The sequence below is a fragment of the Buteo buteo genome, chromosome 5 (genome assembly GCF_964188355.1).
Source record: "Buteo buteo chromosome 5, bButBut1.hap1.1, whole genome shotgun sequence".
NCBI classification, from domain to species: Eukaryota; Metazoa; Chordata; class Aves; order Accipitriformes; family Accipitridae; genus Buteo; species Buteo buteo.
The window spans coordinates 46,427,995-46,453,916 of NC_134175.1; the positions used below are offsets into that span (position 1 = coordinate 46,427,995).

At 37.5% G+C, this 25,922-nt stretch overlaps 1 protein-coding gene across 1 annotated transcript in view; it reads left to right on the forward strand.

Moving 5' to 3' along the window:
- MGAT5 (alpha-1,6-mannosylglycoprotein 6-beta-N-acetylglucosaminyltransferase) overlaps nucleotides 1-25,922 on the forward strand; it is a 139,389-nt gene that overhangs the window by 66,891 nt on the left and 46,576 nt on the right. Inside the window, exons 4-9 of the mRNA XM_075028898.1 lie at nucleotides 6,361-6,437; nucleotides 7,906-7,995; nucleotides 18,587-18,658; nucleotides 19,741-19,902; nucleotides 21,595-21,764; nucleotides 22,661-22,795. Coding sequence (XP_074884999.1) covers nucleotides 6,361-6,437; nucleotides 7,906-7,995; nucleotides 18,587-18,658; nucleotides 19,741-19,902; nucleotides 21,595-21,764; nucleotides 22,661-22,795 — 706 coding nt within the window. The remainder of the gene's footprint in view (nucleotides 1-6,360; nucleotides 6,438-7,905; nucleotides 7,996-18,586; nucleotides 18,659-19,740; nucleotides 19,903-21,594; nucleotides 21,765-22,660; nucleotides 22,796-25,922) is intronic.

Below are 25,922 nucleotides of genomic sequence, written 5' to 3' on the forward strand. Positions count from 1 at the left end.
TAATTGTGTCTTTGCATAACAGCAGTCAAGAGGAGATAAGCTACGCATGACTTCAAAAACACTTAGGTGACTGTAGAATAGAAATTAATATCATGGCTCCCACAAAGCTTAAGAGAAAAAAGTGTGTGTATTAACTACTGTTGCTTTGTACTGACTTGACAGTTGCTGTATTTCTAACTTTTTTGGCTCTAAGTTCTAAGTTTGGCTGGGAAAAAAGATCTCAGAACTTGCATTTTAAATTACATAAATCCTAATTAAGGATAAAAATCCTTGTGGTTTCTCAAATACTATTTTCTAACAAAAGTAACTTTAATGTCTGGCTTAATATGTTTTTCCCCTTCAGGAAAGAACTATCTGACATGAATTTGGTAACAGCATAATACTTCTATCCAGACCTTTTTAACAAGAATCTTCATAAGATTATTAGGGTTTGGGTTTTTTCGTCATCTCCAAATGATGAAAAACTCTAAACTCTTGACTTGTATTTTAATACTTGCTTTTCATGTTTTGGAAGATCCAGATGTGTAGATCAGTGTTGTGGTTTAACCCCTGGCTGGCAACTAAGCACCACATAGCCGCTCGCTCACTCCCCTTCCCGTGGGGGAGAGAAACAGAAAAGTGAGAAAACTCATGGGTTGAGATAAAGATGGTTTAATAGGCAAAGCAAAAGTCACGCATGCAAGCAAAGCAAACCAAGGAATTCATTCAGCACTTCCCATGGGCCGGCAGGTGTTCAGCCATCTCCAGGACAGCAGGGCTCCATCACGCCTCACGGTAACTTGGGAAGACAAGCGCCATCACTCCTCCGAATGTCCCCCCTTCCTTCCTTCTTCCCCCAGCTTTATATGCTGAGCATGATGTCCTATAGTCTGGAATATCCCTTGGGTCAGTTGGGGTCAGCTGTCCCGGCTGTGTCCCCTCCCAACTCCTTGTGCCCCCCCAGCCTCCTCGCTGGTGGGTGGGGGGAGAAGCAGAAAAGCACTTGGCTCTGGGTAAGCACTGCTCAGCAGTAACGAAAACAGCTCTGTATTATCAACACTGTTTCCAGCACAAATCCAAAACATAGTCCCATACTAGCTGCTATGAAGAAAATTAACTGTCCCAGCCAAAACCTGCGCAGTCATTATCCCCAGGGTTCCACTTGCTTCATCTCCCTTTTCTTTGTGATCCACTCAAAAGTGTAAATTGGTGGTGTCTGGTTAAAGTTGGATACACAAGGTTTGTTCACGTCTGGCTTCCTGTTTAAGAAGAGCCAGCTCTTAGTTAGCATGGATGATTGAAGCCTCTGCACAAAAAAGGGAGTGAGCTGGTTTGCCAGTATGGGCCCACAATGAGCTGGAGACATGCTAGGGAATATGCTGGTCAGCTGTGCGACATGGTTTGATGAAGACAAGCTGGACTGTTAATTTGTAGCTATGAATTTGTATTTAAAGAAGCTTGTCACAGCTTCCTTGACTTCAGATATTTGACAAGGATGTTTCCTATGTTTATAACTATAGTTCAGAACAGCTAGTTTAGTAAGCATGGGGAAAGGAGCCTTTTTGTTGCCCACAGGCTGCTAGCTGTTACCAACAGGCTCCAGCATACCCTTCATGCCTACTTAGTAGTGAGCAGCTAGAGGAGCAGAAATGTAATTCTTCATACAGGTTCTGATCTTTAAGGAAGAAAAAAGTTGGGAAGGATGTTTCTCAACCTAGAACTCGCTGACTATGGCTGAGAAGAACGGGTGTGGCTTCAGTGCAAGCAGTATTGCCTGGAACCATCAAAATTATTCACAAGTGAATTCAGACTTTTGTATTTAATTCTTAGGCTTATGTGTGGAAACCAGTATGGTCCCATACTGACTTGCTTATTTCTGCAAGCAGTGTGTTGCTTTGGACAACCTTCCTTAATGCAGATGTGTTTCCAGTCTGATTACATCAGCTAGCTTCCTATTTGCAGGCAGGAAGGAAAGATTGCTTGTTTAGCAAGTACTTGGATGGAACAGAGTTGCTTTTTTCTATTGCTTCTCCTGTTCTTTCACATTCATTTTGTCTTGTGTGCATATATTGCTACATTTTGTTTTGCTCTGGATAATACTTTATGTAAATTGTTTCATTGTAATTCATGTAAATTATACTTAAGGTTTATAGCATTGACTTCACTATGCTATTACCTGATTGGTAGCTGTGAATGAAGCAAGTGAAAGTTGATATAGGTGTTTGGGATAGATCCATGGTAAGGCTGAGTGGGAAGATGGAGTAGGGAGCTGGTGAGCATGTGAAGCATCTTCAGAGTCTGTAAAGGTGGAAAAAAGATGTTTACATTTTTGAGGAAGGTGAATCCTAGGAGTGTTTACTGTTGCTGGCAGGGGAAGGGAGGGAAGGATGTCGGGTACTCTTGGAAATACTACTAGAGACATTAATACTTCACCAAACATTTCAACGTGGTTAGAGGTGATAAAGGTGGGTGTTAGTGTTCTGTGTTCCCTATACATATAGATTATCCTAGTGAGGTCGGTTTATGGTTTGTATGTAAATCATCCCAGTGGAAGAGCAAGAATGTGATTGCTCTGGAAAACCCCTAGTGCAGCTGGCCACAGGGGAGACCAGAAGCCTGAGAAAATCTGTAGCTTGTGCTGATGTAAATGTCTGGCTCTTGCTTTTTACTTCTTGGAGGGGGCAGGAACAGGGGAGCTGGGAGGGTTGGCTTTCTGCTTGGCAGGTATCTGTATGTAGTACTGCTGCAGCTGATCTGAGTTGTTGAAGTGGATGGCTGGTGCAACATGTGACTCTTGGAAGAAGGCAGTTTTTATTCTTGCAAGTAGATCTTGCAAAGACAGGGATCCTGTAAAACCTTGTGAACAATGAACAGTAGCAAAGATCACTAGCCGTCTACAAAAACACACTTGCGTGCAGAAAATATGGTTACACATGACAAAAGCAAACAGATATCTAGATTACAGTTGTGTATCTACCAAAAAAGAGGCCGTTGTATTTTGTGGTTTTTTTCTCTATCCTTCCTTTCCTTGACAGGTCACGAGATACCTATTAAAATGCAATATGGTTTGATAGACTTGGCACACTAGGTATTTATGATGTAAAATAAAGAATTATAGCTTGTGCTCATGTATTACCCTGTATATAAAAGGACTTAAGAAGAGAGGGTTTGCTTGGCTGACCTTCTGATGTGGAAAGCAATCATATGACAGCATTGTTAGCTTGAGATAGAAGACATTTTTTATTTCAAGTTACAAAGTTCATGGATCCTTCATGTTGGCAAGCTATACCTTCCAATCAACAGAAAGAGCAGAATTGCAGCTTTTGAGTACTTTCCTACTTTTGACAAATAGGAACTGAAGGAGTAACATCATGTCTAAGGAGGAATGACCATCTTGCAGAGGAAGATCATTTAGCCCAGAGCAAGCAGTGCAAAGGCTGTATGTTAGGCTTTCTTAAGTGGCTTTGCTAGGCTGTGCCAACAGCACCTCCTGCAGCTGCAGCCCCTGGGGAACTGTCATTCCCATCTCTGCTTTGTTTCCTCAGTAGGGCCAATGATAAAATTATTTCTGGTTTCAAGTAATGCTTTTGGACAAGAGCTATTTTTAACTGATTCTATATCAGTGATCCAGCCAAGAGTCAAGTACTGGAGTGTGTCCAGGGAAGGGCAAGAAAGCTGGTGAAGGGCCTGGAGCACAAGTCTTATGAGGAGCGGCTGAGGGAACTGCGGTTGTTTAGCCTGGAGAAGAGGAGGCTGAGAGTAGACCTTATCGCTCTCTACAACTACCTGAAAGGAAGTTGTAGCGAGGTGGGTGTTGGTCTGTTCTATCAAGTAACTAGTGATAGGATGAGAGAAAATGGCTTCAAGTTGTGCCAGGGGAGGTTTAGATTTGGATATTAGGAAAAATTTCTTTACTGAAAGGGTTGTCAGGCATTGGAACAGGTTGCCCAGGGAAGTGGTGGTGTCACCATCCCTGGAGGTGTTCAAAAAACTCATAGACTTGGCACTTCAGGACATGGTTTAGTGGGTATGGTGGTGTTGCGTTGATGGTTGGACTTGATGATCTTAGAGGTCTTTTCCAAATTTAATGATTCTATTCTATTCTAGATGCGGCACTTAGGGACGTGGTTTAGTGGTGGACTTGGCAGTGTTAGATTTACGGTTGGACTCGATGATCTTAAAGGTCTTTTCCAACCTAAATGATTCCATGATTCTATGAATGGTAGTGCTGGCATGGTGATTGGTGGGTAGTGACTGAGGAAGGATACCCCTTAAGAAAGCACTGTTGCAGAGGAAAAGGTATGTGGAAATGCATGCTGAATACCATTAATAATACCTTCTCTTTAACGGTTTAATAATTGTCTCTTACCTTTCTGAAAATTGCTAATTACAGTTGGTTGGTGCTATATATGGTAGCTATGTGGGGAAGCAAAAAACCTTTGAGCATGACAAGTATAACTTGTCCAAATGCAACTGAAATTGATAGGAAGACTTGTTTGATTGAATAGAATTGCCCAGACATTCAGAATTTTCAGCCCTGTGTTCAATATGGTGCTGAAAGTTGAACATTCCCTGTGATTGAACTGCATCTCTGATGTTATATCATAGATTTCAGATGTCTTTTATGTTTTAGGAATGTTGAATTTGACATGCCTTATGAAAAGCTCTGTACTTACTTTGTATTCAGGCTTATGAGTTTGGGAAGAAAAAAAAAACAAACCAACAACCAAAACCCCCAAAAACTTGATTATTGAAAATTGCCATCATTTTAACCATGGCACTTTTCGTTTTAAGGTAGGTTTGTTACTGTCTGATCTCAAGCACTGATTTCAGTGTGATTCAAGTGGAAGGTCTGATTCCTGAACTGTAGTAAAGCAAAAAGACCCATTGTTATCTACCTGTGCTGACTGAATTTAAAACATAATTTAAATTGTTGATATCTGTATGTGTGCTCTGTATGTTCTTACTTGGAGCAGAAATCAGAGCCGTAGATGTTAGTGGTCTAGTCTGCAAGAATCCTATAAGGATAAGAAGATAGGGAGAATATTTTGAAAGTGCTTATTGAGTTGAAATTACAAAGTCATCTTAAAACCTACTTTGTTTCAGTGTCATTGTCATTGGCAGTACAGCTCAGTTTGTCAAATTACTGCTGCTGCAGAGACTGACAAATAAGTCTCTTCTTCCTGGCATGATTCGTCTTTGCCCATCCGCTCCATTTTGCAACACTTTACTCACATTTCAAGTTTTACCTTTAAAAGAAACTATTTGCAAAATAAAGGAAAATATTTGGATAAATGAGGAGGTGATTTTTGTATATAATAAAACATTCTAACTTTTATCCACTGATCTTGTTGCTACTCCATTCTAATGCTGCAGTCTTTTTTCTTTTTTTTTTTTTTTTTTCTGAGATCTCTAATTAGCATATTCTGGGTGAAGTCGTGCACTGTAACTGCCATAGCATGAGGTGTTCCTAGGTTGATGGCTGGCTGGCTTTAATGATCTTGATTCTTGCCGGTGGAAAAAGCCAGAAATGATGCAGGTATAATTTAGATAACTCTGGGATGAACTACCTAAATTGAAAACCTTATCCTCTGCTGCCTTTGGCAAGAATCTCTCCACCACGTTACTCATTTTTCTTGCCTTAAAGGCCTGCGTTAGAAGGTTCTAAGTTCTCAGAAGAAAGTCCCATCCTAGAGCTGATGGGGTAATGTCCTTTAAAACTGCTCCTCTTTCCTTGGTTCACAGGCTAGAAGTGTTGCTCTGTATTACACTCTTTAATGTGTTGCAAAAATCTAGGATGTTAAAATTGTAATAGGCAAAAAAGAAAAAAAATCTTGGGAGACGTAGGAAATATTTCTCATGAGATGCAATGTAGTGCTACTCAGTTGTAAAATTAGACCATATTGCAACATTTATTAATTGGGTCATACATATGAGGCCAAGTTTCAGATCATGGCTATTTGATAAAGTGATAACAGAACTTGAAAAACTAGTTTTCACATTTAAGAGCAATATACATCTTACAAATGTTTGACAATTGGAAACAAATTGTTACAATTTAGTAGTTTTAAGCACACTTTGATTAGGAAGATATTTTGCTTTTTATTATTCTCAGTACAGGTTAGCTTAATTTTTAAGCCTTCATAGAGCAGGTTTTGTAATTCAGCAGTTCTCCTGCAAGTCAGAGTTGAAATCTACACAACCATTTTCTTCTATAGTCAAAAAAGAGCACACTGAGTTTTAATGTTATAACAAATATTACACAGTAGGACTCTTCAGTCAGTCTGGACTGTGGATTCATGAAAATAAAAGGAGGGATTCATTAGGCTATCTGTCAGAACTGTAAAAAGAAATTCAGTTATGGTCCATGTTTCTCTTTAGATCTCATAAACGGAGCCCAAGAACAGTGTGAATTGCCTCCTATGGATGGTTTTCCTCACTGTGAAGGGAAAATAAAGGTAAGTGAACTGTTTTTAATCTTATTATGTGTGTACTTTTAAAAACGGAATGTATGTTGCAAGAGGTCACTACTCGGACAGTGGTGTAAAACAAGAACAACTGTGTTGAAAAAGAGGATATTTAGGAGTGTGTGTCACTACAGCATTTCTCACCTCAAGCCTTTAATACTACTGCTGCAGAGAAATAAGGTGGCATGCTATTAAGACAGGAATAAAATGCCATATTATATTAAAATGCAATATTATTTAATAAAATGCCTTATTACTTGAATTCTGTCTTGTTATGCAGAAACTTTCTTCTCCTTCTTGAAAAGCCCTGTTCTCTTCCCCAGTATGAGTCATTTGGCGTTCCCCTACCCCAGGACTGGGCTTCTGTGTGTACCTCACTCCAGCCCTTTCTCTGTTTCAGCAGGACATTTGATTACACTTCTTTCCCCTCTTTATCAACAGCTCTGTCCAGTTCCTTCCTTCCCCTTTTCTGTTAAAAGCATTCTGCCGCTTCTGCTCACAAGCTAGGCCCTGCAATAAGTGTGCAACCAGAACTTTGGGGTTTGCAGTCGATCCTACAAAAATCTAGTATTTTACTAATAATGCAGTTGGACAGGCCAAGTATTGAAAGCCATCAGACTTTGGCTGGAAAATAAAAAACAAAACCCACCACAACCCAAAACTGAAACAAAAAAAATGCCCAACAAACTTGCAGAGATGGAGGGGTTTGGGTTTTTTTTCCCCAAGATATATTTCAAATATAACGATACTGTTTTACTAGTGGGGGACAAAAGTAAAGTTACTGGACACTTAAATGTCGTTATCAAGTATTACAATTTATTTCTGACAGTGAAAACAAATCACTGCCAAAGTATGTGTGAAATTATGTTGCCTTTTTTCTCTAAATAAAATTCTTAGACAATAGTATTTAAAAAAAAAATCTGTAAGTTTTAAATCTCTGGTCAGTATTTTGATCCTTTTTGACAAACTGGCTGCATAGTAACTATGTAATACATTATTTGAATATTAAAATATAAATTTAAATTAATTACTTGCTTCTGCAGAAATGGCAGATTCTTGTCAGACTTGGACAGATTTCAGTCTTGGTAACCGAAATGGTCTGTTAAATTCCAGAGCAAGTGTAACACCGGGGGTGCAATGCAGTCAACTCTAGCCACACCTATATGTTTGGATCCTGATTATATTCTCCTTTTGATATTTGTCTCTGCTTGTCTGGCTACCAGTTTGTATAAACTGTGCTCATGTCTGGTATGTAGTTACTTCCCCAACATAGCTGAATGCAGAATTGCAGTATGCTCCAAAATATTAATAAAATTCCTTTTTTGTTAATTGTGATTTTTATCTGGTTGGATATAGTCGCTTGCAGCTTTCCCCTGTTATTCCTGAGTTCAGTGTGAAATAGTATAGAGTTATTACATAGTACTTAAACCTAACAGACTGTGGTTTTGTTCTGTTACAGTGGATGAAAGATATGTGGCGATCGGATCCCTGTTACGCAAGTTATGGTGTAGATGGGTCCACGTGCTCCTTTTTTATTTACCTCAGTGAGGTCAGTAATCTTTTAATCTGCAGAAGGGGAACTTCATAGTGCCTCCATATTTTTGGTAACTGTTTCCAAACTTTTCTCAAAAGAAATCATAACTTTCTTCAGAAAAATTCTATAAAGAGGAAAAAACTATTAAAACAGAATTATTATGAAGTGTGTTGCTATTATTCATAAGTCCTCCAGAGACTTCTAGCCTGGAGAATTCTAATGTTTATAACTGAAGTGATGTAAGCAGCAACTCTCCAGGGAGTCCACGCTAGATATCCTGTTAAACTGAAGTATGAAGGTCAGTCATAGATCCTTGCCTCTGAACATTTTTTCTGTTGCTTTCAATGTAGCTCCTGAGGTAGTAATAGGGAGGTATTTTAGGGGAGGCACTTGGAATATAAAATTTGGAAAGTGAAGCTAGATGGTACATCCTCCTGAGCAGCCACTTTCTGCTTGGAGACTGTTCATGAATTGTGGAGTCTGTTAACAGAAAACAACAAAAAAATGAAAGTCACGTTTTTGAGTGAAGTTGCAGATACATTGGCTAAAGCTTTTGGTACCTGTCAGAACCAAAGGCCCAGTTTTGTACGCAGATGAGCAAGGTACATGCCCTGGTGTTTTTTGTACAGACTTCCTGTTTCATGAGTAACACTTGTTTTCCAAGAATGAATTTTGTCAATCAATTATTATGAGCTTCGTTACTGGCTTGTAGCATGTGTGCCAGAAACAGTAAGGTGTTATTTGGTCACTTGACCTCTTCTTTCTCATTAGTAAGATTTTTGATAACTTATAGCAACTGATCTTGGAAGTAGTATTGATAATCTAGTGGCTTACTGCTTGTAAAGAACCGCAAGAGCCAGTGTGGCTACAGAATTGCAAACTAATACTAATTTTGTAGTTTCTGCAGGATTGGGGGGGAGGGGGGTGCTGGGTTTTTAAATTACGTATCTGAGATTAAAACAGTAAGTCGATTACATAAGTAACTTGGTTGTAATGAAAGCAGTTTCTGTTAATTTACTCAGTTGACTGTCATTGAACTTTTGAGGGCATTGCTTGAAGCAGCAGTAGTAGCTAAATGTGTATCCAAAACACATATCTGAAGAAATCAAAAAGGCTGGATTGAATCACAAATTTGACTCATTCCATTGCTAGTACCAAGTGTTGATTTATTTATGGGCTATAAAGCTGGGGAAGGAAAAAATACAGGATGACTATTTTATTTATCTTGTTGTTTATCATAGAAGCTAGAGATACGGTTTCATAATCATATGAAGTTATCTAAGTTTCTACTAAAAGGTTAAGTGTCAGCATCAGTGGAATTACTTTTATGCATTAGTATTCTGCCAACCAAGAGGCGCTTCATGTTTTTAGTGCAGATGTTATCTTAAAAATGGAGATACATGTCAACTGAATGTGAGAATCTAATATTCTTAAATGACATTTATTATTTTGTATTTCTGTTAAATCACAGTATTTTCTGTGACAATATTCTCTGATCATCAGTTTTGAAAACTCAGTTGATGCTGGTTTTTTATAACTAATTTTTCAGCTCATCCTCATGGCAAAATGCAGGCATTTGCAGAGACCAAATGGTTGTTTTTTCAAGGGTCTAGGGATTTGAAATTTTTCTTTAAGCAGCAGTATTGAATTTGGGCAACTTCTCATTTCATGATGGAACAACAGTACAATCATTCTATGTGTATAGTTGGTAACTTCAGTCAAAGGTCTTGTACTTTCTTTATTAAAGTGTTTTCCCATGACAGAATATAAAACTAATATTGGGTGAACATGTTATTAACCTTGAATTTAAATTTGTTATTCTTAATCCTATGATTAATTCCATGATTAATGCCCAGCAGCAGAGGTTGAAAGCTTAAATGTTTGCGAATGCAAGCATGAAGTGAAATTCTAATAACACTACAATGATGTGGATTTATGAGGTGTGTTGTCTGCTAAGGATAATTTGGAAATGCTGTTGCGAGAGTAATTTGTCAAGTGGACAGTGATGAAGAGTTGACAGTTTATAGTATGGTTGCACAGCTGAATGATAAATGTGTCTACAGAGCTCTCAAGTCAGAACTGCTGATTTAAAATATTAAAATGCATGAGGGTACTGGAAGCATATTACTGTTAAGATTTTTCTTTTTTACTTTAAGGTTACAGTATGGGAGTAAGATGGTTCTGTACACATGCTGTGTTTGAAAAGGCAGTACATACATCAAATGATGCACAACCTCAGTTTGAAAAGACAGAATATGCATCAAATTGTGCATATGTCTACTTTTGCTCTTAAAATCGCCTGTACAATCTAGTGACAAAACACCTGTGCTCTTTCATACTCTTTTGAGATCTACTTTTTTCTTCTGAAGCAGTTCAGTTAGGGTATTACGTTACACTCATCTAGCACTCTTTGTAATATAATTTTAAACTTGTAAACAAAGGAGCCTGAAATACTATATTTTGGTGTGTAATATGGGTCAGAACCAGAGACACAAAGTAACTTGCCCACAGTTTATGCAAAGGTTTAGAAACAAAGCTTGGAATAAACCCCAGTCTTTGTGTATCTGTCGCGTGCCCTTGTTATCTCTCCACCATGTGTGTCTGCAAAACAGAAACAGTGCAGTCAAAATCCAGGCGGTGGTAGCTTGCGCCACAGCTACTGGCTGACTAGCAGGCAGAGCAGCAGTCCCACTCCCATGTGGCAGGCAGTCCTCTCAGAGAAAGCACATATCTAGATAAAGAAAAGGAGTGATAAGACCCCTCAACTTTTTTCTTTTTGTTAGTTAAGCTGGGAAGCTGTATGAAAAATTCATTTTCTAGAAGATATTTTTAAAAGCTTCATTCTTCAGCTCCAAACTGACATTTTGCAGTGAAATCTATTTTTGTACTGTCTAGAAATTAATTTTTTCACATTTCATTCCAGAGGCAATGCCATCCGTGAAAATTATAACTGTGCCAGTGACATTACAGTATTAAACAACTGGCTTTTTCATAAGTAAATGCTAAGTTTAAAAAGGAAGTAACTTTTCTCAATGGGCAAGTTTGTATCACGGTTAAAATGAAACAAGTCCCAACTATCCAGAAACCTTAGAGTTAGCTTAACTTGCTTTTCAATTTTTACTACTTCTACTCCCTGTCTTGCTCTGTTATTCAAGAGAATGTAGGTCTGGTTTTGCTATTCAGGCCATTTATGTCTCCTCCAGTCTTCAACGGCTCCAGCACAATTAGTGTTATGAAGACTGCGCAGTCGCATGTCATCCACCAGCAGTGATCCAGTGCCTGCAGCAAAACAGCAAGACAGAAGTGCAAAAACTCTTGCAGCTTTTTCTGCAAGTCTGTACAGGGGACAACTTTAAATAAAAAACATAAGGCTGAACGTGCTGGATTGCTTCTTGCTTTCCCTCTGCTGCCACACGCGCCTCCCATTCTGCTCAAGCAGCCAAGACACAAGAAGAGAAGTGGAGAAGAGCTGTTTTAAATCCAGGTCATTCATTACATTGCCGCTTACCCGCTGGAGCTGGGCAGATCTCATTAAAATACCAGGTTTGGGATCTCGAGCTCGCCTTTCCAGGTGCAAGAGTAATTTTAGGTACCCACCTTGGAAGTGGATCCAATGCTTCAAAAGACTAAAACTGTTTCGAAGACTAGCCTTCAAGACTCCTGTAGCTTTTGTGTGTATACCACTAGAAAGAATTCATGTTTTCAGTCCTTCAGACTTGATGGAAACAGAATGTATGGTTCGGTTGCAGGAGTATTTTCCTTTACACTGTTAGTTTGCTTTGAGGGATAAAGCAGAAAAATACAAACTGAAGGTGATTTTGAATGTGGGTTTGTTTCCAGAATGCAGGCTGTAGTCTGAGGCACATTTAGTGAAAACACCTGGGAATAATAATTATACAGGTTCCTCAAATCCTTGTGGTTTTGGTAGTTTACCACAGTTTGCTCATGTCTGGGTGGAAGTCCCCTTTCCACAACTTCTGCTGTGTGCATAAGCTAATTTCTGACATTGAGGTGAGTTAATGATTTGCATTTCTTCAGTGTAATGAAACATCAAACCAGCTTCTTTGAATTCTATGGAAATACTCGGAAAATTGACAAAAATAGTATTGTTGTCTGAAATGTAAAGCAGCAAAAGCTCAAACTTCTTTAGTCATCTTAACATGTGTTCCTAAGAAAGTGAAATGCTAATGATAGCACTTTGTCCCCAAATCATCCATTAGTATATTGGCCTGGATTTGGGTGATTTGGGCTCAGTTATCTTTTCTACTTCTGTCACTTTAAAAACTGGGATTAGTCTTTTTCTGTCTTGTTGGAAAAGCTGTAGATGCCATTGTAAGAGAGGAATCAAATTTAGTGCGCATAACTGAAGTTAGATAAAAGACCATTTGTTGATTGATGGTTACGTATAAAATTTTGTGCTGCAGTGTCACTGGAACTGTGCGTACCTAACACCCGATGTTTGAGATTGCCTCTGGAAACAACCAGCGCCAAAGTTACCTGTACACATCTCCATTTCACTGAACAGGCAGGCAGTCATCTTGCACACCACAGATTTTGTAGCACCTTCAAAATGACTACCTATCACTGAGGAAATGCTAAACAAAATACAGGTATTACAGCTTCTAGAGGAGTTGAGAAAGTCACCTTCCCAATGGGAGCAGTTCTTCCGCATCAAATTCTCAAGTGGGTTTTCTAAGTGAACATTATGAGTTCTCTTCTCTGTCTGGCTTCATACTGCCTAATAAATTTAAAGATGCACCTTCTTTCACCGGCTATTGCAGCACTGTTTGTTTGGGTTTTTTTATTTCCCACTCTAGGACTGACACAAGATACTTAATAGCAACACTTCACCATGGATAGCAGTACACTGAGCAATAATGTTGTTCACCTGATGTGCAAAGAAAGTTGTTTTAGTTTCCCTGTAGATGGGCTGCACCTGCCCTTTGGAAGAGTCCAAAATGAAGATTATCCCAGGTGTTTAGAGAGAGTACCCTTCAGCTTCTGCTTTAGTAAACTCCTGCTGTGGCTCTTTAAAAGCATAAAGGACTTCCTGAAGTTTTAGATGTGGAGAGCTTCTGGCAGAATATACTTTCATTTGGTTTGGAAGATGCTCAGACTACCCTGGTGCTACAAATGTTTGCCAGGTTCTTACAACTGTGCTTGAAGTACTTGCTCTGTAATACAGTTGAGTGCTGCAATATTGACTTCCCTTCAGTTTCAGTGTGTTTCTGAGGAAGAGTTACTGAAACAGATACCTGCAAGGCTTCTATAAAACATACTCTTTGAATTTCTTAGGTTTGTTTGTTGGGGTGTTTTGGTGTGTGTTGACTCACTTACCAGTAAGCTGTGAAAAGATAAAGTTGCTGTGAGAGTGGGTTGTCTATGATAATGGACTAGAGAAACTCTTGAGTTCAGTTTAAGTAGAATCTAGGCATTCAGACCCTGGTTCAAAACACCGATTTTTCACTAATGTCTGGAATCATGTAGCACTTAAATTTTGAACTTCTAAACTACCATGCAACCTAACTTTTTGGAGCTAGCTACATAGACTCTAGACAGTGCTGTGTCTACTGCTATTCAAACCAAGTAGGGAATATTTGACTTCTCAAGTGGACCTGGTTTCTTGAGCATGATCAAAGACTACTTACTGCATTTGATTGGCATTGAATTAAACACTAGGTACAGGAGGTACAACTGGTCTTACTCAAAAATATGATAGTGCAAAGGTAAATATAATGTGTTCTGAATAATAGCTTAACATTCATATCACTCATCCAAAAAATGGTTAGTCTTCAAATCTGCAGTTGCTGCTTCCCAACAATCTTCTCTAACTGCTAATCTGCAGTCTGATATCGCATCCTTCCTATTAAATCACGTGCATGACAGTGTAATGGTTGCTATGGAGAGAATAAGCTAGAGAAAGAGCTGATGCTAACACAGTGAGAGGAAGGTTGTCCTGCAGAGAGGGAAGAAGAGTCCTGGTTCCTTCTTTGGAGACAACTTCTGTGTTTTGTCTTAAATGATCAAATAAAACTCATAAACTAGTTGAAGAGCAGGATCCAAATGAACACCACTGCCCCCCTTCCCCTTGCTCAAACTTAGGGCTTGTTGCATGTGGCTGTTCTATACCTAAACAAATACGAAGCTGAAGTATTTGTATATTTCTGATGGAGATTTCATCTAGGCCCACTTTAGTGATATCATAATCCTTTCTGTCATCATTGCCAATGACAGAGAAAAGTTGCATATGAATGGAACAATACCAGATTTGTAACTGCATGCTGCAACCTCAGCACATGCTATATCATATTCCTGTTTATAACCATATACATACACATCTATACACACATTTGTATGTATACACACACACGTGCTTTTTTTCCCATTCTACGTGTTATTTAATCACGGATATTCCTGGTGCGGGACACGTTATGCTTTAATGCTGTTGCATTTTCTGCAAACTTTTTTGTTATGAGTTATCAACCAAGGCAGGTTCCCCTCCCCTGTCACCCCATTCTGTATCAGGAACTTCCAGAAAATGTGTTGCAAAACAAAGTCCCCAGTTCCTCCCGTCACATTCCCTGCCCTATCTCTGCCTAATTCCTGGTAGTTTCAATGAAAGCTGATAGGCTTTCTTTAGGCAATTTGAGAGCAAGGGGAGAAAAGCAAGTTCCAGGCACCAGGTTTTTTCACAGAGCTTGCATCACTGTTGGTTCTTACTTGTCACACAAGACGAATGAGATTGAAGGCCTCCACTCAAGTCAATCTGAGCAGTTTTAGACATTCCTTACCTACCTTTCTCCCACATCTATAGTTGGAAGTTAGTACTCACTGAAATAAAACCTGACTTACCTTACATCAGTAAGTCTGAGAAAAGTAGATTAAGCTTTCACTGGTATTTGCTGGGAAAAAGATAATTTCCTAGGCATCGTCCTGCATTTTTCAATAACTATAGCACCTATCTGTTTTCAGAGAAGTTCCCATGGCAGTGGTTAATAGTCTGAATCTGAGAAGAGCAGCTGCAAGACTTGTTCAGAGATGATGAGTACAGCTAGTGTTGCTGTTGTGGGCCATATTTGGGTCATGCAAGGCAACCAAGAAAATTACTTAACCACTTAGGTTTCATATTTAGTTGTAGGCATCCTTGTGGTGTTCTGTATGAGAAACCCTGAAATGATTTGCCGAAGTGGCAATACTTAGTTATTTAAAAAACAAACCAAGAAAAAAACCCCACCCACCCACTTTCTAGGTCATCTGAAGTTCTCATGAAACTGTAGGTCCTGTCAAGAGCTGCAATTAGAGGTAGTTCCTAGGCTTAAAGGTGAGAGATTGCATGTTCCAGACAGGAAGTGGTTAAGTGCTCAGATTGAATTGAATATTGGTAGACTGGGCAAGAGAGGAAGGCCAAGTAATGAAAGGGTAAAGGAAAGAGCAGAAAGTGGTTGTCTTGAAAAGGGCCAACAGTATGATTATTTAAATTATTTGCAACAGAAATAGTATGTATTCTGCACTACTGTGTATCATTACATGGGGCTAAATAGAGAGGAACACGAAGTTAATTTTGTTACTCATCTAGGTTGGTGCAAACTGTTGCTTTTAATTCTGACACAAAATATTGAGTACTATTTCTTTACAGGATTTTTAAGCAGTCTTTACTGAGGCTTTGTACTGCTGTAGACTTTAATTTTACATAGTGCAATGCAAAACCACAGTTAACTGGAAGCTTTTTTTGCTTTAAATGCATATAAAAATGCAATTGCTGCAGGTTTTGAGGAAAGCAGCAATAAAACTTAGCAGCCTGCTAGATATCTTGTATAAGTAACATCAAATCAGCACGCTTTTTAATTCTGTAGTAGAAGCCTGTCAATGCTATCGTTTCCTTTTCCAATAGTTCTACAAAGGCTGTCTCTGAAGTCTTTGATACCTTGTGTAGTTGCATAGGTTGAAACCCTTCTCCCTTTCACCGAAGCGTATATAGACTCTTGATCATCTGCTGTTCTCACTAAACAGGGAAGCAAGAACCAGAGATGGAGGGACATACCTCTGTTTTCTCTGAAAACCTTGGTTTTGTTGGAAGTGTGATATTTCTTGAGTACTAGGCACCTCTAAATATGGATGTTATGACTTGTGTAATTTCCCTGCCGTAGTTTTTCACTTCTGCTTTCTTTGCTCTGTATCTTCCTGGTAATAATCTACTATGATTTAAAAGTGTCTTCTGGTGCATGAGCTTCAGTGTTGAGTGTTTTCATGTTCTGCCCTCTGCCATCATTCTAATCCTATTCTGATTTGCCTCTCAGTTTCACTTGGAACCATGAGCTACTAATTCAAGTTGATTCTTTAATTATCTGCAAATTTAAGTCATGTTCTGAACAACAGAATCTGTATTAGCATTTTGGCTGGTTTTGCTATCATAATGTTTCCATCTTAGAGGCATATATATCCCTGATCTTTTTTGCCCAAGAAATTCACTATTAAAGTAATCCCTAGTTTGGCTGGTTTGACATTCAGTATTTTGCCTTTCCATCTCCACTTACCGTGTGTCAATACGTTAAATTAATAAGGTTTTTTCTCCTTTCCCCTTCCCATGGTACATCAGGTTTGCTCCATCTTTGCTTTCTTGGCGTCCTTGTTAATTATTATCTCCCCAATCTAGCAGCTCTTTGTGAGCCATTGGCTCATAAAAATGAGCAGAATTCTTTCCTTTTTCTATAACAGAATGCCTATGCATTCCCCCCAGTGCATTTATCAGTACTGAAAATAACAAAACAACTGGCATGCTTTGAAGAGTACGGGTTTAAAAATCCTCTGGTGAGTTAAGTTGGTCTTTCCAATGAAAAGAGGAACTGACTTAAGTATCAATAAAGAAAAATGAGTGCTAGGCCAACTGTGTACACTAATATTACTTTGAGTCTACTCCTTAAGTGTTTATTTGTGATTAGAATTACTGTAATTTAATTTAGACTAGAGGGATTACTTCTAAAAGCACAAAAGAACTATATTTGGGGTTCAGTCAGTGAGGCATGCAGCTAACTGTCCTTGGCAGCTCTGAAAAATCTTCAATTCCTTTAGGAAGCCTGATGGTGCAGTGTGAAATACATGAAGCCAGAGAAGGGGCACGTACAGTAGTCCTTGAAATGTCATATCTTAATTTAGATCAGTTTTAATGCTAGGAATAATTCAAAATTATTTGTACTATTTAAAAAAAAAAAAAGAGAGAGAGAGATTGGGACTGTGCATTATATGTAATATGGAGCTTGCAATTCTTTTCTACCAGTGATTCCACAGCTTAGGTTAGTTAGTAAAAGTTAGGATTCTTAATTTCTACAATTTCTAGTATGTTTCCAGAGTGGGAGACCACTGAAGAATCAGATGTTTTCAAACAAGGCTGATCAAGTCAATGCTTTCAAATGTTGTATTAAATACGTTGAGTAGATTGGGTCATAGCATTTAATTTGAATGCTTTTTATATAATTTGTCTGAGGATCCTAAGCTTGATACATTTCTTCTTTTTAATGAGGTTATGATGTCTGATAACTTATTTTCATGTGATTGGTCTTCTAGGCAATCATTTGATATGATCTTAAGCTTTTAGTCTCTAATGCTTCAGGCCAACTGCAGCATGATTAGGCTGTGTGTTTTGACGGGTCTATGACGGGAGGAACCATAAGAGCAACTCTGACTTCTAATTCTCTGGGTCTTGTGAACTTTATCAGTAGCGATGGGGTATCTTAGCTGGCCTATAAATTTTTGCATTTCTCCCTTTTCGCAGTACAGTTATGTTTCTGTTTTCATGGGTTTGCCTCCAACAGTGAGATTCCTTCTTCTGAAATGCGAATGGTCTAATTTCTTAAGGCACATGAATAATAAAGATTCTACAGGACAAGCAAGATCCCTAGGGAGAGCACAGGAGCTTTCAGTGACTTGCATTTGCTGTTTCTTCCCTAACTGCTAGCTGTTGTACTTTTTTCTACTAGACAATAGTGGAAGTATTGCATTTGCACCGATTATGTTTCTCTAAGGATTACAGCTATTAAGTACTTGTGGATATTGTTACTTATGTTATAATTATGTTACTTACACCCTTCAAATAGGGTGGGTTTGGTTTTATTTTTCTTTCAACTTTTTGTCTAGGTTGCTGCAAAGTAGAACTTTGATCCTTGGTTTTTTTCTGGCTTTGCCTTTTTGTAAAGATATTCTAGGGAGATGGGAAATGTTCCAAAATACGTATTTTTTTTTTTAAGGTCTAGAAGTTAAAAAAACTTAGTACTTTTTGAAAACATTTAGGAACTGCTCAGAGAAACTGTATTTAGAGCATTTAACAGCTGATCTCTGTCTTGAAAGGGTTTTATCTCCTGTATTCATTATCATGAATGAATATCTAAATATGACTTTTGGTTGCAAATATGCAAGGTTAAAATAGTATTGAATTGCAAAAAGTCGTCTTAAGCTTTTCTTCGAAAAAAGCAGTTTTACCTTGTGGTGACTTACTAATCAGCTGATGCCTTATTTAAGCCATAGAAAGGTGTAATATAAAGGCAGTGAGAGACTTTGGTAGATCAGCTGAAAATAGAATAGAATCATTTATTTTCATGTGATTGTTTTACAGGTTGAAAATTGGTGTCCTCGTTTACCCTGGAGAGCAAAAAATCCTAATGAAGAAACTGATCAAAAAACAGTGGTAAGAACAACATTAAAACATGAGAAATAATTCAGTAATTGTGATTCATGCAAAAGATCCCGGAATCCTGGGCCACATAAGTGCTAATAAGACTAGAATTTACCATTTTTATTCCTCAGTTCCTCAAAACTGAAGGGAACCATCCTTGGCTATATATATGTAGCTCATCGTGTGTTTTCTCCAGTCATTGTACCGTGCTGCAGTCTTGGTTGCAGATTTCCATTAAAAACATTTTTCTGTTTAAATATATGAAATATTGTACACAGATACTGAGAAGAATTGAAAATCCATAGACTGTTCACCAGTGTTGAGTGACCATATGTGAAACTGTCCATTTTTATTGTCCCATAAATCTGGGCCTTATATATAAAAATGTCTTAACGGAAGAGGCTTATATACATTTCATTTTTTGTAGTAACATTTTGATTACTCCTAATTTTTTTCCTTTAAAAACTCTACAGTATACAGACTTGTTTCCAAACTATTGTAGCCTAATTACGTAGCACTTAGGTATTTTAAGATAATTTCTGGGCTGTATGTGAACATTGCTTACATAATTTAGACATAGTGTGTCTCATTTTGTAAGGCCAGTTGTTCTTAGATCAGTCTAGTTTTAAAACGAGTATTTCCTTTAAAATTTATACTCTAGTAATGTTTCTTCCTTCATGGTATAATAGGACAATTCCTTGTATTTGGAAGATTCATGATATACATGAATCTTCAGCATACTGTTCTGATTTTATATTGTGTGTTAGAGGTACTTTAACCTCATTTTGAAGCACATGAACAAAACCATATCTTATATTGCAGAAAAAAATACATTGTGAAATATTGCAAACATATTCTGGGGCTACCAATACTACTAATAAAAATAACAGTAATTTATGTAGCTTAGAAATGTCTATTTAAAGATATCTTAAATATTTGAACTAAAACCTCAACTTTAGCATTAGGAGTGTCTCTTTTTTTTTTTTCTTTAATGAGGAATGTAAAGCACAGAGTTCACATTTGAGAAGATTTTTCACTTCTGGAAAGTACACTATTTGAAGAATAATTAATGTTTTTTAATGCTTTAATTGAAGGCTGAAATTCGGATCAACTTTGATAATCTCTACAAAATGATGTCAAGACATGAGGAATTCAGGTGGATGATGTTACGCATCAGACGAATGGCTGATACCTGGATTGAAGCAATTAAATCACTTGCAGAAAAACAAAATTTGGAGAAGAGAAAACGAAAAAAGGTAGATGAAAACATTTTTGCAGTCCTGCCATTTGTAGTCATATAGGCTCTTTTAAGCTTCTTGTTCCAGAAGCTACTTCAGAGTGGAAATACCAAATATGTCTAAAAGGCATTGTATTTATACTTGTGCCTCTTTTCAAGAAGTATTTCGCTGTTTGAAATTACTGTTACATTGGGTATTTGCTTTACAAATAGTTTTATATACTTGCCATGAGTCAATCTTTGAGTAAGTTTTCTAACCTCTTTAATTTTGAATAGAGACTATGTAGAAGTTTCTAAAGGGAGAAACTGTTTATTTACTGCAAGCTGGTGACATTAGAGTGTTTCACATAGTCATAAAAAAAACAATTGTACATGTTTTTTGTCCAAAATTGAGACTTTAAATGGCGTATTTCTGTTTAAATTTGAGTAGACTTAAAGTTGACCACAACTTTGGATTGGATCAGTTTAGACCTCCTGTGATGACTTCAATTTAAAAACCATGAGATTCTTGTAGTGAAAAGTTCTATTTTATTTAATTCCCTTTTTTTTTTTTTTTTTAATAATGTCAACTAGTTAAGGTGAAGGCAATAGTTGTAAACACAACAATGGGCTTCCCTTCCTGGCTTGCTCTTACTGGAGGCAGTCCTGAGTGACAGCAGGCCATGCACAGTCATGTTTCTACCCTCTCTTAAGTGTGGCTGGCTGCAGCTCGGCTCCTTGCTTGAGATTCTCAGTTGTTGCATGAGGTCTAGGCTCCATGTTGTGGCTCTAATGTTTGTCACATAGCACAGTCCTTGAGTAGGCTCACCTTCTGTCGAGGAGAAGCCCTTCTATTTCAAGCAGCCCTCCAGCCTGTTTCACTGAAGAAATATAACATCTGAGAATACATAAACTCAAGAATAAACAGAAGTGGTACTGTACTGCACAGGCAGTTTTGATGGGATGCTCTAGTGCTTATTCTTTGGTTTTAAAAGTCCTTTGAAGTTGCTTTTCTAAATCATATGATGATTTCATTTTAATATGTCCAGTTCAATTCTGGGAGCTGCAAGAGATTAGAACAAAATGGGGTTATGAATGTTGCTTCTTTATAAAGAGTGAGGGAGAAGTTTTTTGGTGTTTGGAAGTTTTTATGCTTGGCATTGTATCTACCCACACTCAAATAATAGTCCCAGTATGTAGCAAAGTGTTTGGAACTCAGCTTCTGTGCTTTTTAGAAAGGCAAGCACAGATTTCAGGGAACTACAGAGAAAACTCTCCTCCAGTGGCCATGGAGAGGAGAGGTTTGGAAAGCATCCTGTTACTCTTATGCAGTCTTTTAAGTTCTTAATGGCTTGTTCACAACAGCATCCTTAACTATACTGTCTTGCATAAGCAAGTATATCCTACTTGAGAATACAAGTAGCTATTCAATCAAAATAAGTTAATGTAAGCACGACTTGCTGTGCAGAATTACAGATTATTTTGTGTATAACACCAGTTTTGGGGGCTTGTTTAATCACTGATCTGGTGGCAGATAATAGTGCAAAACAACGCTCTTACAATTACTGTTCTAGAGATCCGTTGCAAAGTTAAATTATTAGGGTGGGAGTGTTGGATTTTTTTGTTTGATTTTTTGGCCATAGTTGGAATTTAATAGAAAGAAAAAATGCTGTGAGGAATAATAGTTGCATGTTTAATGTCGATAACTCTAACATATGACTTTCCTTTCTAGATTCTTGTTCATCTGGGGCTTTTGACAAAAGAATCTGGATTCAAGATTGCAGAAAATGCGTTTAGCGGTGGCCCACTTGGTGAATTAGTCCAGTGGAGTGATTTAATTACATCTCTCTACTTACTGGGCCATGACATCAGGATTTCAGCTTCACTGGCAGAGCTCAAGGAGTAAGGAGATTACTTTCACTTTTGAAACTGGAATAAAAAAAAAAGAATTGTAGACTCTTGAAGCTTCTATTAACAGTATATAATTTCTTGAAGCATAAAATGAAAGTGATAATTCACTAAACAGATGATAAGATTATTTTCATGAGCTAAGTGTATGTGCTGTGAAAAGGGTAATGTGTTTTCATTGTAGCTTCAGGCTCCTGAGACTTCATAAATGAATGCTGTAAAATTCAAACTAAGCAGCTTATTCTTTAACATTCCAGGTGCTTTAACCAGCTGCAATAGGAAATGCTACAGACTAGCATAATTCTGTGTCCTCTTCTTCAGTTTCTGCTATTCTTCACTCAGTATCTCATTTTAAAATAAAAGTTTAAATCCTTTAAACATGTTATTTTTGATGTAGTTAATTGCTTATGTTAGGTCAAATTGCTACCTTACTTATTTTTGTCTTGCTTTGCATACTAGTTCAGCATTAGGCATAAAACGTCTGTTTTAAGCTTAAGCACGTACACTTTTTCTGTAGCTTTCATTTTTTTATAACAAACATGACAGCATCATTTTATAGAGAGCTCTTATACTATAAAGCTGTCAATAGAAGTCAGAAAATATTTCAAATAATTTCAAAGCACACTATTTTTAAACATTCCAACATATTACTCTCGTTTAAACTAGATGAGGTTTTTAGTGAAAATTAGTGCTTTACTGATGTATAAACATTACTTTAATAAAAGCTGAGCATCTTTAGCATTTGAATGTTCTTTCATGGTTCCTGATTTGGAAAAGACAAGAGTAAAGCTTTTTTGGAAAGGGGAATTATTGGTATAAATATTATTACAGCATCTATTCAAGGTATTTGGAAAGTAATACTTTTCCATATTCCTTCTTTCTTTTTTTAGGATTATGAAGAAGGTTGTAGGTAACAGATCTGGCTGCCCTACCCAGGGGGATAAAGTTGTAGAACTCATTTACATTGATATTGTGGGACTCACTCAGTTTAAGAAAACCCTTGGTCCATCATGGGTACATTACCAGTAAGTGTAACGCTTATTTGACCTCTTAACTGCTTTCTGAAGGAGCTTTTGTTGAATAACACATGTCAAAATACTGAGGTGCGTACATTCCCATGAATTTGAATTTATTTAAAAGTGAAAATGTGGTTCTCTGTTCTCTTTCACTCTTAGGCATAAAGGGGCTATTACCTGTTTGTTGCATACCATCTTTGTACCCTCCCAGCAAGTTTGGGATTCTTGGATTCAAGCATTTTTAATCTTAATGAATTATATTATCTTGTTGAGTCATCATCTTTGTCTGTCTTTCCCTCCCTTCTTTACACACCCTCCCCCACCTTTTGTTCTGTAAATTAGTAGATGAGAGATTATTGGATTTTGTTGTTTAGCTGGAATACCAAAGGCATGTTTTGCTTGTCAGTGTTTGTAGCTGTACTGGTTTAATGATTGTGGAGATTCATCTATTCTAATTGTATTGCCCAACAACCACAATGCAATTTTTTCTGTTCCATTCCTTAAGATGCTGGGCAGAGACTTGTCTTCAGGGGTAGGTCTAAAGAATAAACTGCAGTTATTGTTGCTTCTGTAATCTATAAACATCTTTCCATTAGAAATGGAAGATGGCGGTCAGAACAAATTACTTTGTACAGCCTTCTTAGTGTCTGCAGCTTTAGAACCACATTTCTTTTTGTCAATAACTTTAAATTAGCAAGCCTCCCATGTGTTGTACGAATACATATCAGCATGAAGTAAAACCAAATCTAAATTACTGACTTTGATTTTTCTATACCTAATCAAATTAGCTGTGTTTCATGATCCGTAAAGTCCAGTAAATCCTACTTGAAGGAAGGTATTGAAAGGTGTTCACTGCAGGCAGAAAAACTGATTTCTTGCAACCTCAGGATTTTCTAGAGCATTGGGTCTTTTCAGCATAATTTTAAATGAGAGCACTATGATCAACGTTGCAGATTAGATTACTCTTAATCTCTTTTTTTGAAGCAGAGGAGTAGATGGATATTCTAGTTTTTTGGAGCCTGCTAATAAAGATAATCCCATTTTCCACTGAGCTACAGTTGGTTGTCTGTCTGCCAGATGTAATTGTCACTAGGCAATCACATACAGTATTGTGGTCAGGATATAAAAACTTACTTATAAATTTAAAATGTTTCTTCCCTTTTTGCTTTCTATTTCCTATTTGGTATATTCTGTAATGACGATATGGAAATACACCATGACATTGAGATTATTAGATGAGCTCTTCAATTTTTCGTGGTTATTTCATGTATCATTAAATCTTAAGTGTCAATCTGTTTTTCATTGATTCCTAATTTGTAATAATGATGGACTTTTTCTGGTTTAGGAAAGTAGAATTTAATTCAACTCTAAATAAGTACCTTAGGTAGTATAGGAGGTTTTGTTAGTCCTTTGAAGAAGAAAAAAATTACTTAATGCCTCTCTTCTACAATACTGGATGTCATGGGATGGAAGGGGACCTCATCTAGTCCATAGCCTTGCTGAAAAGTAGATCGGATGTATTTGTCCTTCTTGAGAGATTTTTGCCTGATCTTTTACTGAAGACTGCAAAAGATGCCCCAGCCATTGTTTTGTATTGGTAAGCTTTTCTTTAAAGTGTTTTTCTTGGCCTGATTTCTTGCAAACTGCCCATAACTGCTTATTCTAATATGGTTCTGGGGAATAAATTACTTCCTTCCCCTCTCTGCTAGCCTCTAGAATATCTTATATACTGCTTTTCCTTCAATTTGCTTTTCTTCAAAATAAATTTAGGGGTTTGGATCATTACTTATAATTTAGGTTTCATAGACCTTTCATCAAACTTGTTGCATTTGTTGGGCATCTCTCTAATTACTTGATACTATTTCTCAAGTTCAGTGTACAAAACAGGGTCCAGAGTCTAGCAGAGGCTACCAGAATTGGTTAGAGCAGAAGAATTAATTCATAGCTTCAGGCGTGCTATCTCCTATTTGAGGATCCTCTTGCAATCTTTTTTTTTTTTTTCTCAGCATCATGAGTTACCTCATAAATTCTGTCATCAAAATATTTTTAAGTTAAAACTACTAAGTCCAGTATAAAGCATAGTTATATATTTTTGTTTAATTCAGTTCAGTAAAATAAACATTATCACAAATAAAGCTGCCTTATAGCCCTTGTTCTTAGTGGTATTTAATGTCAGTAAGAATGATTCTTTGTCTTGAAAGTGTTTTGCTTTGTGCCATATAGTTTTTCAGCAGATATGTGTGGGTCAGCTCAGTCTGGTTTATGCAGACCAGACTCAAATGCAAACTAATTAAAACTTGTTTATTCACTTCAGATTGGAATAGAGTGTTAGAATAAACCTCTGCCTTCAGAACAGTCTCTTGGTAAGGGTGCTGTATATAATCTTTGTGAGTGAACTTGAGCCCTGAGGAAATTTTTAGGTTTCTAGAACTAAAATCAGGTTTCTAGAACTGCTAGCTCAAAAGAATGACCCTGCTGCTCTGAGGGTTGAGTATTTCTGAACAACTGAAATACTGTTCTGTACATCTGAGATCTGTAGCACCAATGACTCTTGGTAGCAGATGCTTTATCTGCGGTATAATTGGTGCTGTAAATAGCATGAATATAGGAAAACAGATCTCATTTTTGAGTGCACCTTATTTTCAAGCAGTATGCCTGGGCATGCTGTATTTTTCAGTTCTGAATTCTGGATATTTGAATGCAGTTTATGTGCAATAAAGCAACATAAAAATTAGTAGCTTAATACAGTTTGATGAGTGCAGCTCACTGCGCTTCTTAGGACCCGCATCCTCCATACGGCACGTAAGAATCTGGTATTTTTTTCATTTTTCTACAGTCTCTCTAGCAATGACTCATTCCCATATGCCAAAAATCCAGCTGGCTTTATTCTTGAAATAAATTAACATGACAGCTATCCTGAAGAAAGAGCAACATTCCTGCTTCTTACATGTTCTCTAGAATACATCTGTTTTAGGAGGGTTATTTTCTGACGAAGTTTTTGCATTTTAAATGCAAGTACTGAGTGGCCTGAAAGTTAATGAGTGTGTCTTCAAGGATTTCCATAGGCAGACAGGAGCTGCTCATGATCTGAGCTGGCTGGACATAAGCCAGAAACAGTCTGGAGTCCACGTATCTG